The sequence below is a fragment of the Anolis carolinensis genome, chromosome 5, assembly GCF_035594765.1.
Source record: "Anolis carolinensis isolate JA03-04 chromosome 5, rAnoCar3.1.pri, whole genome shotgun sequence".
Classification (NCBI taxonomy): Eukaryota; Metazoa; Chordata; class Lepidosauria; order Squamata; family Dactyloidae; genus Anolis; species Anolis carolinensis.
Window position 1 is genome coordinate 206,077,938 of NC_085845.1, and position 13,010 is coordinate 206,090,947.

Here is a 13,010-nt window from a genome sequence, read left to right on the forward strand (position 1 = left end):
GGATTTGAACTTGCGACCCTTCGGTCCGCAAGCCCAGCAGCTCAGTGCTTCAACACGCTGCGCCACTGGGGGCCCCCATGAAACCCAATGAATGAAACCAAACCCTGCATTCAATGGGGCTCTCATTTAATGATGCTTCTCATCATCAAATGGGGACAAGAGTTAACGATGTAATCCTCGTCATGCCTGTCCCATGGTCATGGCTCCGCTCCTTCATCAAGTCCCTTCAGGACACATCACGCCCTACTCAACCCTTCAATAGGAGTGGGACCACATGTCCATTAGAACTGCATTTTCCATCCGATTTTGCACAATGAGGTTACAGCCAATGCTTTCCTATCCAACAGGGAATGATCTATCTATCTCAGTGGTTCCCAAACTTATTTGGCCTGCCGCCCCCTTTCCAGAAAAAATATTACTCAGTGCTCCCCGGAAAGGGGGCGTGGCTTAGAGGGGTGGGCGTGGTTCTTGTTCAAGAGGGCGGGGCTGAGCCTCTCCCCTAGTCCAAGATGCAGGGCTGGGGGGGAAGGTGGGCGGGGCCACAAATGGGCGGCCAGGACTGGGATGGGTGGAGTTATGAGCTCTGAGGTAGGGCTGAGCTTCTATCCCTGTCCTACAGCGCCTGCCAGGACACAGGAGGCGGGGCCAGAGGAGAGGGCGGGGCCTCTTCCCAAGTGCCTGACGGGGCTGAACCTCTATACCCCGCCCCCGTGTTTTAACAAGCGCCTCAGGGGAGGTATACAGAGGCTCAGTCCTGTCTCGGGGTCTTGGAAGGAGGCCCCGCCCCCTTCCCTAGCCCCGCCCTTTAGTCCTAAAAGGCCTTTCAGGAGAGGTATAGAGGCTCAGCCCTGTCTCGGGCTCCTGGAAGGAGGCCCCGCCCCCTTCCCTAGCCCCGCCCTTTAGTCCTAAAAGGCTTCTCAGGAGAGGTATAGAGGCTCAGCCCTGTCTCATGCTCTTGGAAGGAGGCCCCGCCCCCTTCCCTAGCCCCGCCCTTTAGTCCTAAAAGGCTTCTCAGGAGAGGTATAGAGGCTCAGCCCTGTCTCATGCTCTTGGAAGGAGGCCCCGCCCCCTTCCCTAGCCCCGCCCTTTAGTCCTAAAAGGCCTTTCAGGAGAGGTATAGAGGCTCAGCCCTGTCTCGGGCTCTTGGGAAGAGGCCCCGCCCCACCCCTAGCCCCGCCCTTTAGTTCTAAAAGGACTCTCAGGAGAGGTATAGAGGCTCAGCCCTGTCTCATGCTCTTGGAAGGAGGCCCCGCCCCCTTCCCTAGCCCCGCCCTTTAGTCCTAAAAGGCCTTTCAGGAGAGGTATAGAGGCTCAGCCCTGTCTCGGGCTCTTGGGAAGAGGCCCCGCCCCACCCCTAGCCCCGCCCTTTAGTCCTAAAAGGCCTCTCAGGAGAGGTATAGAGGCTCAGCCCTGTCTCAGGCTCCTGGAAGGAGGCCCTGCCCCCTTCCCTAGCCCCGCCCTTTAGTCCTAAATGGCCTTTCAGGAGAAGTATAGAGGCTCAGCCCTGTCTCGGGCTCTTGGGAAGAAGCCCCACCCCCACCTCAGCCCCGCCCTTTAATCCTAAAAGGCCTCTCAGGAGAGAGATAGAGGCTCAGCCCTGTCTCGGGATCTTGGGAAGAGGCCCCGCCCCCACCCCTAGCTCCGCCCTTTAGTCCTAAAAGGACTCTCAGGAGAGGTGTAGAGGCTTAGCCCTGTCTTGGGCTCTTGGGAAGAGGCCCCGCCCCCTTCCCTAGCTCCGCCCTCTGTGTCCCAACAAACGCCTCAGGAGAGGTGTAGATTCTCAGCCCTGTCTCGGGCTCTTGGGAAGAAGCCACGCCCACTCCTCTAGCTCCGCCCCTTGTGTCCTAACAGGCGCCTCAGGGGCTCAGCCCTGTCTCTGGCACTTGGGAAGAGGCCCCGCCCCTCCCCTGGCCCCGCCCCCATGTCCTAATAGGTGCCATCACCGCTCCCCCGGATCGCTCCACGCCCACCGGGGGGCAGTAGTGCCCACTTTGGGAATCACTGGTCTAACTGAAGAGCACCCCCAGCCCCATCCTCCCCACCTGCAATGCCCGTCTTTCCACTCACCGCAAGATGGAGAGGCTCTTTGCGCCGATGTCCTGGCAGCCGTGCTGGATGCCGGCGATCAGGTAGGGCACGAACTTCTGGATGGAGCCCTTGTCCTGGATGGAGCCCGAGACCCCCTGGGCCACCTTCACCTTGTCCCCTTCGCTGCAAGGAGAGGGAAGGTCAATATATTGCAAAACATTTTCTGCTCTGAACATGCATTTTAAATGCTATTGTGTCGTCGAAGGCTTCCATGGCTGGAATCATTGAGTTGCTGTGAGTTTTCCGGTCTGCCTGGCCATGTTCCAGAAGCAGCATTCTCTCCTGACGTTTTGCCCACACCTACGGCAGGCATCCTCACAGGTGGTGAGGTGTGTTGGAAAACTATGCAAGTGGGGTCAATACATATCCCTGTGGAATGATGTCCAGGGTGAGAGAAAGAACACTTGTCTGCTTGAGGCAAATGGGAATGTTTCAACTGACCACCTTGATTAGCATGGAATGGCCTTGCTGATTCAAAGTCTGGCTGCTTCCTGCCTGGGGGAAACCTTTGTTGGGAGGTGTTAGCCCTGAATCCAACCAATGCTACGTTCAGCAAAGGACAAGAGGGATCCTCTCACCTCTGCAGGAGTCTATCGTATACCATGCAGGGGAATTCCAGACTGGAAACAATCAGGGCCAAGGCTAACACCTCCCAACAAAGGATTCCCACAGCCAGCTACCAGCCAGGCCTTGAAACTGCAGGCCATTCAATGCTACTCAAGCTGGCAAATTGCAACATTCACATGTACCACAAAAAGACTTAAGAGTTCTTTTTCCCACCCTGGACATTATTCCACAGGTATATAAACCTCACTTACTTACCTTTCGAATAGACCCATCAACCTCTGAGGACGGCAGCCGTAGATGTGGGAGAAACATCAGGGGAGAATGCTTCTGGAATATGGCTAGACAGCCCGGAAAACTCACAGCTACGCACTAAATGTTATTACTTGAGCCTCGAGGGTTCTAATTGGGACAGGGGGATGCGTCCAGAGGCAAGCCAATGCAAGCCAATGGTCATGTTGTGACTCAGCAACAGCATAGCCAGGGTGAGGATGAAGAAGGGGATTCTGGGTTTCAGATACAAGAGCCAGATGATGGGATGCAGGATGAATTTCAGGACGATGGCATGGGGATGGGAAATATACAGGCTGATTCAGAGGCTCGAGAAATGCAGTTTGAGCAGAATGAACTGTTGACCCAGCCGGCCATAGATAACAGCCAGGATGATATTCTCATGGGAATTAATGAGCCGGAGATGTCTCAAGCCCTGGTGTCTCCAGCCCCGGTTCAGGTGCGAGATAACGAGGCCCTTGAAGGGGCGCCATCATTATCTAGGGCGGACCGGCTGTTATGGAAGGGAGTTCAGCCTCGTAGGAGTGTAAGGTTGGCGGGGAAGAGGGAGGCCTCCATAGGAAAGAGAAATGCATTCTTGGGTTGCTTTTAAAACTGTGTGTTTTGAGATAGATTTTTGTCAAAGCAAATTCTCGCTTCATCTGAGTGGATGTTCCTGATTCCTGCCTTAGGAAAGTCTCCTGTTCCTGGATCCTTGTATCTTGGGTCTATGTTCTTTTGGATTTATTGTCTACTGCAGGGGTCCCCAAACTATTTAAGCAGAGGGCCCGTCCACAATCCTTCAGACTGTTGAGGGGCCAAATTATCATTTGGGGGGAAAAACCGAACAAATTCCTATGCACACTGCACATATCTTATTTGTAGTGCAAAACAACAACAATAACAATGAAAGACCAATACTATATTTAAAAATGAAAATAATTTTAACCAACATAAACCTATCAGGATTTCAATAGGAAGTGTGGGCCTGCTTCTGACCAATGAGATAGTCAGGTTAATTAGGACTGTTGTTGTTGTTGTGTGTCTTCAAGTGATTTCAGAGTTTGGGCGAGCCTAAGTCCAAAATTATTTATTTATTCATTTACTACATTTATTTACTACATTTATATCCCACCCTTCTCACCCCGAAGGGAACTCAGAACAGCTGTATGTACATACAATATATTATATTATTAGCATAGCACAATATTAGCATTATACTATATTGAACTATACCACTATACTGTAATATTATATGCAATATATAACATATAATTAATATTATTATATGGTATTATTGTTAGTATTATATTGTATAAAATGATAATATTCTTATCAATATTATATGTATATACAATATATTATATTATTAAAACTGATATAAAAATATTATATTATAAAACTGAAGTTGGGGGCCAGGTAAAGGACCTTGGAGGGCCGCATCCGGCCCCCGGGCCTTAGTTTGGGGACCCCTGGTCTACTGTTTTGCCTATGGACTATTGGATTTATTGTCTACTGTTTTGCCTATGGACTATTGGATTTATTGTCTACTGTTTTGCCTATGGACTATTGGATTTTATGGCTTATGAACTATTGGATTTTTATTGACTCTTTTACAACAACTTTGGAAACCTTATATTTGCCTGCCTTGATTCATATATATTTGCTTTTGCTCAATAAAATTATAAAAGACTTCCTGCTGTGTGTGACTTGGTGTTCATAGCAAGGTGAACTACTCTGAGGTGCGACAGGCCAGTCCAAATGCTTTCACCCTCCTTCCCGAAAACGCAGTGAGTGGCCTACCTTGCAGGGATGTGACCTACACACGTCTAACTATCCCCCCCCCCCCGCCATCCTTGGAATGCAGGGCCCCTCTTGCGGTCCCCGGGGGGGAGGCCCACCTGAAGTAGCGCTTCTGGCTGCTGCTGTTCTTCTCCATGGCGTCCAGGGAGCCCATCCCGCGGTACTTCTTGAGCCGCACGCCGTCCGAGAAGAAGTACTCGCCCGGGGCCTCCGTGGTGGCCGCCAGCAAGGAGCCCATCATCACTGGCCGGGGAAAGAAGAGGGCTTAGGGAGATGCACTGCAAGACAGAACCTTGGAAGTCGAAGGGACCTCCAGAGGACACCCAGTCCACCCCCTTCCTTCTGCCATCAGGCAGGAAAAGCATCACCAAAGCCCTCCTGACAGAGGACCATCCAGCCTCTGTTTTAAAGCTTCCAGAGAAGGAGACTCCCAAGGTTCCGCTGCGGGACAGCTCTTCTTACAGTCTCTGGGGATGCAGCCTACAATCGTATTGGCCCCGTGAGCTGCGCATACTCACCGGTGGAGGCCCCCAGGGACAGGGCCTTGACCACGTGGCCCACCGTCTGGATGCCGCCGTCCGCGATGACCGGGACCCCGAACCGGCGGGCGTATTCCGCCACTTTGTACACGGCCGTGCCCTGAGGCCGGCCGCACGCCATCACTTGAGAGATGGAGAGAAATACTTCAATGCATATAATAATAATAATAATAATAATAAAACTTTATTTATACCCCGCCACCATCTCCCCAACGGGGACTCAAATATCTCATGGAGACTCAACCAATTCCACTTAGCTTGTACAACCACAAAAACAGAGTTCATGGAGTATAATAACTGTTGTGGCCTGGTCAGATTCTGAGTGTTTTTAGGAGATGAGATACGTAGTAGATGCTGGAAGAAGTTCAGAGGGCCCAGAGATAAATGTTTTGGAATCTCCTGGCAGTTCCCAAGAGAACGGTGAAGACCGTTCCTATCAGAACCTGCCAGAAGTTCTGATGAGGGATTTGGGGAAGATGAATATTTGTCGAGGTTGGAGAGATTAGCGTTAAGACAACAGGGACGGCAATTAAGGACTCGTTCCTCCAAGTGACTTAGAGATAAGAAGAGCAGGTGCAAAAGTAATGATCTCATGGGAGGCATTTTGGCTTCTTAAAAGTGGTTCACGTTGATTCCTTCTTTGTGAAAGCGCTTTATAGTTGGCCACCCTAACGTTGAATCCTGATCATTGTATCTGGGTTATCGATTGAGTTTTTGACATTAGATTTTATTTCTTGTTGCTGATTATATATTTTATTTATTTACTAGCTGTGCCCGGCCACGCGTTGCTGTGGCGTAGTCTGGTGGTCTGGGAAATAAAGTATTGAGGAATTGGTGGTAGTTAACGTAAAGGGTAAAGGTTTTCCCCGGACATTAAGTCCAGTCGTGTCTGACTCTGGAGGTTGGTGCTCATCTCCATTTCTAAGCCAAAGAGCCGGCGTTGTCCGTAGACTCCTCCAAGGTCATGAATCTCACTTATCCAACATTCGCTTATACAATGTTCTGGATTATCCAACGCAGTCTGCCTTTTCATAATTAATGTTTTTGTAGTCAGTGTTTTAAATTCATTGTGATATTTTAGTGGTAAATTTGTAAATACAGTACAGTAGAGTCCCACTTATCCAACATAAACGGGCCGGCAGAACGCTGGATAAGCGAATATGTTGGATAATGAGGAATTAAGGATAACCCTATTAAACATCAAATTAAGTTATGATTTTACAAATTAAGCACCAAAATATCATGTTAAACAACAAATTTGTCAGAAAAAGTAGTTTAGTACACAGTAATGCTATATAGTAATTACTGTATTTATGAATTTAGCACCAAAATATCACGATATATTGAAAGCATTGACTACAAAAATGCGTTGGATAATCTAGAACGTGGGATAAGCGAGTGTTGGATAAGTGAGACTCTACTGTAAATACTACATAGCATTACTGCGCATGGAACTACTTTTTCTGTCAAATTTGTTGTATAATATGAAGTTTTGGTGCTTAATTTGTATAACGATTACCTAATTTGATGTTTAATTGGCTTTTCCTGAATCCCTTCTTATTATCCAACATATTCACTTATCCTGTCGGCCTGTTTATGTTGGATAAGTGAGACTCTACTGTATATTGATAATCTTATATTATCTGCTCAGAACTGGATTATCTGAGGCCCCTTCTTCACACTGTATAAAATGCACACTGAAGTGAATTATCTGGCAGTGTGGAGTCAAGATAATCCAGTTCAAAGCAGATAATATAAGATTATAAATGGGTTATATAGCTGTGTGGAAGGGCCTTGAGTCTACACTGCCATATAATCCCGTGCAAATCAGATAATCTGTGGAAGAAGCCTAAGTGAGGCCTAAATCTGCCTGTCCCCTAACTGAACCCTGGCTGTCCCTTGGTTGCTAGGCAACCAAGTGGGCAGAGATTAGCCCTCTAAACTGGCAGCAATTGGATAAAAAAAATTATTGCTCTCCCTCTAATTAGGACTTTATTTTTCTTTTCTTTTTGTTGTATCAACCTTGAGGCGTGGATGATGGGTTGTGTTGTCAAATTTTGAGGTTGGGGGGCCTGTACTTTTGTTGTTTTGTGAATTGCCGTGATGCCATCACTCTTTTATATATATAGATGTGAGGGGCCCGGTGGTGCAGTGTGTTAAAGCGCTGAGCTGCTGAACTTGTGGACCAAAAGGTTCCAGGTTCAAATCCCAGGAGCGGAATGAGTGCCCGCTGTTAGCTCCAGCTCCTGCCAACCTAGCAGTTCGAAAACATGCCAATGTGAGTAGATCAATAGGTATCGCTCTGGCGGGAAGGTAACAATGCTCCATGCAGTCATGCCAGTGGCCACATGACCTGGAGGTGTCTACGGACAATGCCGGCTCTTCGGCTTAGAAATGGAGATGAGCACCAACCCCAGAGTCAGACACGACTGGACTTAATATCACGGAAAAACATTTACTCTTTACCTGAACTACCACCAATTCCTCAATACTTTATTTCCCAGACCACCAGACTTCGCCACAGCAACGCGTGGCCGGGCACAGCTAGTTAGGTTTTAATTCTTGTTGCTGATTATATGTTTTATTTATTTATGGGTTGTTGTATGTTTTCCGGGCTGTATGGCCATGTTCTAGAACATGGCCATACAGCCCGGAAAACACACAACAACCCTGTGATCCCAGCCATGAAAGCCTTCGACAACACATTATTTATTTATGTTTATGTGGCATAATGTCCTAATTGCTGTATGGTTTCAACTTGTATTTTTTTTTTGTTATATTGGAAACCCTTGTCCCTTGAGGCAATAGGGCAGTATGTAAATAAAGTTTTATTATTATTAAATTATATTATTTAGGTACGGAGCTCTCAATGTCAAGGCCCATGCGACACATGTAATCAAGCTGTTCCTGCATTCAGATCTTGAGAGGCATCGTTTTGCCTGCTTTGCATTTATGTGCCTTGTCTTTGCATATCTCCCTGGATTTGTTTAGAGATTTTCTTTAAAGGGATTTTTGGACTTTGGGCTTTTAGGGACATAATTAAATTCCTTTTTGATATTTGCTTGCTTTTCAGATACAGTAGAGTCTCACTTATCCAACCTTCACTTATCCAACGTTCTGTATTATCCAAGGCAGTCTGCTTTCACAGGACTGAACTTTTTATAGATTTAACTTGCAATACTGTTGTTACTCTACGTTCATTTTATGCAATTCGGTCTTTATTTGTAGTCCATTTTTTAGTAGCCAATGTTTTTGTAGTCAATGTTTTCAATACATTGCTAAATTTGTAAACACAATAATTACTACATAACATTATCATGTAGTAAACCATGTATTAAACTGCTTTTTCTGTCGATTTGTTGTATAACATGATGTTTTGGTGCTTAATTTGTAAAATCATAACGTAATTTGATGTTTAATAGGCTTTTCTGTAATCCCTCATTATCCTCCCTACCTAATGTGACCTTAAATGATTCTAATGCACTTTGTCTATTTACGAATTTGTTACTCATAATGTGCACCTTGCTTATCCACTATTGCAACCTCATTGTTTTTAATTTGATGTTTTAATTCTGTGTTATGTTTTTCATCTATTGTGCATATTTTATTATTGGTTTTTGTTGTTGTCCTTTGATGTTTTATATTTTACTAGCTTTGCCCGGCCACGCGTTGCTGTGGCTTATGCTTCCAGAGTGTTGCTTTTTATTTACTGTCCTGATTTTAGAAATTATATTGTTCTGTATTATTATTAATCGCTTTGAATGCGATTTCCTGCTTCTTGGCAGAATGGGGTTGGACTGGATGGCCCATGAGGTCTCTTCCAACTCTACTATTCTATGATTCTCTATCACAGTAATTATTACATATTATATTTATAATCTTATCTGCTTAGAACTGGATTATATGAGGCCCCTTCTTCACAGCTGTATAAAATGCACACTGAAGTGGATTATATGGCAGTGTGGAGTCCAGATAATCCAGTTCAAAGCAGATAATATAAGATTATAAATGGGTAATATAGCTGTGTGGAAGGGTCTACACTGTCATATAATCTAGTGCAAATTAGATCATCTGTGGAACAGGCCAAGGCCTAAGTCTGCCTGTCTCCTGGGCTGAGTTGGTTGCTAGGAGACCAAGTGGGCAGAGATTAGTCCTCTAACTGGCAGCAATTGGATAAAAACAATTATTGTTCTCCCTCTAATTAGGACTTTATTTTTCTTTTCTTTTTGTTGTATCAACCTAGAGGCATGGATGATGGGTTGTGTTGTCAAATTTCGAGGTTGGGGGGGGGGGGGCCTGTAGTTTTGTTGTTTTGTTGGTCGCCGTGATGCCATCACTCATTTATTGCTTGTATTTTGATTTTGCTGTAAGCCGCCCCGAGTCCCCTTCGGAGGTGGGATATAAATAAACTTATTATTATTATTATTATTATTATTATTATTATTATTATTATCCAACATTTTCCTTTATGCAACGTTCTGCCGGCATGTTGGATAAGCGAGACTCCACTATATTCAGCTTTTCTTATACTCTGCTTTTAGTAACTCTGACATTGGATTATCTGGACAGTGTGTGGCTTGTGCTGAAAGAGGCTTCGGAGCCCAAGTGCAACAGTCACGACTTATAATAATAATAATAATAATAATAATAATAATAATAATAATAATAATAATACTTTATTTATATACCGCCCTGTCTCCTGGATGGGACTCAGGGCAGTTTACAGTCATAAAAGCAACACAAACATTACATAACAACATAATACACATTATTAAACAAAGTAAAATAATGCAATTATAACAATAAATCACACTTACATGACCAGATCAAGGGGACGGGAACCATAAACCCAATATATTAAAATGTATCATTTTAGGCTAGGGAAATCTTGTGCAATAGATTCAGGCTCAGAAATCGGCAGTAGTCCAATAAGACTTCTCTCCTTAATTGAAAGAGGAACGGCAGCCTTTTTCGCTTTGCTTCGCCTCACTTGCTTGCGCTCAAAGTAAAACTAACTTCCGAGCATTGCAGAATCCAAATGAAAAAGTAGTGGGTGAGTTTCGGTTCTTAAGTTTTTGCGTGGGCAACCTCCGCCCGGTGTTTCTTAATATCTTTTTTTGTATACACAAAACTTACAAATTGGATACGACTTAAGATTTAAAATTGAAGATCTGCACATTTGTTTATGTGTCTCCTTACCTTCCTGGGTGATGCAGATGGACCCGCAGCCCATGCCCACGCGCAAGGCGTCCACGCCGGCGTCGATGAGGTTCTTGGCCTGCGCCGCTGTCACCACTGTGCATCCCATAGGAGAGAAAGCAAGGGCGCCCGTGAAACACCCGGCCGGGAAAAGGAACCCTTGCAAGGAGAGCAGCATTCGAAGGCATGGAAGGCAAGGGCCTCTGGGAATAATGTCCAGAGGACAAGGGCGACTCAAAGGTCTGCAGACCATGAATAATCCCCATGAGGAGCGCCTTAAAGACCTGGATCTGTTTGGCCTCAGAAGAGAAGGCTCAGAGAAGAGAGACATGACAGCCAGATATAAATATGTGAAAGGATAAGTAAGAGGGAGCAGGCGTGTTTCCTTCCTCGTGCCTTTCCTGCATGGCTGAAGGGGGTTGCCCCACATGTGCCCATGGGGCCTCTTTCAACGCTAGGATTCTGTAATGGTAATAATCTTCTATATATATAAAAGAGGGATGGCATCAGGGCAGCGGACAAAACAACAAAACTACAGGCCCCCCAACCTCGAAATTTGACAACACAACCCATCATCCGCGCCTCTAGGTTGATACAACAAAAAGAAAAGAAAAATAAAGTCCTACTTAGAGGGAGAGCAATAATCGTTTTTATCCAATTGCTGCCAGTTTAGAAAGCTAAGCTCCGCCCACTTGGTCTCCTAGCAACCCACTCAGCCCGTGTTAATAAAAGAATAAAAAATAAAATAAATACAAATAATACAATAAAAAATAATAAAAACACTAAAATAATTAAAAACACTAAAAAATTAATACAATAAAATACTATAACAAAATAACTAAAAATAATACAACAAAATAATAAAATATAATAAATAAAAAAAGATAAGTTACAATAAAATTAATTTTAAAAAAATACAAATAATGTCAAATAAAAATTCCACAACAACTTTTAACCAATACCACCACCACTTTGCCACAGCAACGCGTGGCCAGGCACAGCTAGTAATGATAATAAAGAATCTGCGAACCGAACCTCCTCCAAGGTGAACTAAACTACCTAAACTGGGCTCTCCAGGCCAATGGATACTCCACCACAGACACCAGAAGAGCTGCAAGGCCAAGAACAAGCCAGGAGAGTCAAGACAAAGATCCACCCAGAGGAAAGGTGTTCTTATCAGACATCAAGGGAACCACTGACCGCAGAGGCAAACTGACCTACAAACTATCTACAGACCCAACAAGAAAATCCAACAAATGCTACGGTCAGAGAAGGACAAGAGGGATCCTCTCTCCTCTGCAGGAGTCTACCGGATACCATGCAGCTGTGGATGAGAAGTCTACAGAGAGACCACCAAACGCAGCAGCATTGCCCAGACACGAGTCAAAGAGCATGAAAGGCACTGCAGACTCACTCAACCAGAGAAATCAGCCACAGCAGAACCCTTGATGAACCAGCCTGGACACAGTATATTGTTTGAGAACACAGAAATGCTGGACCATTCCAATAAATATCATGTCAGACGACACAGAGAAGCCACTGAAATCCACAAGCATATGGACAACGTCAACAGAAAGGAGGAAACCATGAAAATGAACAAAATCTGGCTACCAGTATTTAAAAAACTCAAAAACTCAGAACAGTAAATAAGAAGCAACACTCTGAGACATGGGAACTAGGGGCAGTTAACAAAGAATGTTTAAATAACAAAAACATATAATTGTAAATAAATTTATTATTTATTTATTATATTAAATTTATTTATTATAAAATAAACCAAAAACTAATTATTTAACTACACTACACTACAGCCAGGGGCGGTTCAAGCTATACGCGAACTACTCACTTGCGAAGAAGCACTCATTCCCACACTGTGATTCAGTGACTGGTTCGGGGGGGGGGGGGGGCACCAAAAATACTGCTTGCTTACATTTGAAAATTGCCTAGGGCCGGCCCTGACTACAGCAAATGTTTTATCCTCAGCTCCTGCACCTGGCTGTGCAGGATCTGAGGATGAAATACTGTTCTCGGCGTGTGGCACCATACTTCTCTGTATGCGACCGAATATCATTGAAAATGGCTGCGTCAGTGCTGACACGCGTGTCATAGGTTCGCCATCATGGGACTAGAGGGCCCTTGGGGTCTCTTCCAACACTAGGATTCTATAATAATGATAATGATAATAATAACCTGGGCTTAGGAAGGGGCCCTGTCAGGGTATTGTGAATTGTGTGAAATGTTAAAATCAATCTAGGCTGTTAGAAATGCCTTCTGTGTGAGTTTCGGCAAGGCATTTCAGTAGCTATGGAGTTAATAAGAACCTGCTTTGATTGATGTAACACAGGACCAATGGGGTCAAGTCTGATGGACCGGGACTTCCTTCATGATCTGTGGAATGCAGGGGAGCGTTTGTGTTTCGTTTTTCGGCTTGAGTGTTCACTGAAGATGGACGATGAATGCTTTGCTCTGTAGCCGAGGAGACACAGCCATGTGTCTGGGACTTATTGTGAATGACTGTAACTGTATATAGTGATGTAAATAAAGTTA

At 45.0% G+C, this 13,010-nt stretch overlaps 2 protein-coding genes across 5 annotated transcripts in view; one reads left to right on the forward strand and one right to left on the reverse strand.

Moving 5' to 3' along the window:
• The window catches only part of LOC100551841 (C-type lectin BpLec), a 520,120-nt gene that overhangs the window by 351,129 nt on the left and 155,981 nt on the right, over nucleotides 1-13,010 (forward strand). The gene's annotated exons all lie outside the window — the stretch shown is intronic.
• The window catches only part of impdh1 (inosine monophosphate dehydrogenase 1), a 70,197-nt gene that overhangs the window by 23,650 nt on the left and 33,537 nt on the right, over nucleotides 1-13,010 (reverse strand). For 3 of the 4 annotated variants that reach the window (XM_062981267.1, XM_062981270.1, XM_062981269.1), the window contains exons 10-13: nucleotides 10,464-10,567; nucleotides 5,244-5,387; nucleotides 4,824-4,968; nucleotides 2,068-2,211 (exon numbers count right to left, since the gene is read on the reverse strand). In XM_062981267.1, the coding sequence (XP_062837337.1) occupies nucleotides 2,068-2,211; nucleotides 4,824-4,968; nucleotides 5,244-5,387; nucleotides 10,464-10,567 (537 nt within the window). The remainder of the gene's footprint in view (nucleotides 1-2,067; nucleotides 2,212-4,823; nucleotides 4,969-5,243; nucleotides 5,388-10,463; nucleotides 10,568-13,010) is intronic. The other variant, XM_062981268.1, reaches the window with a different exon arrangement.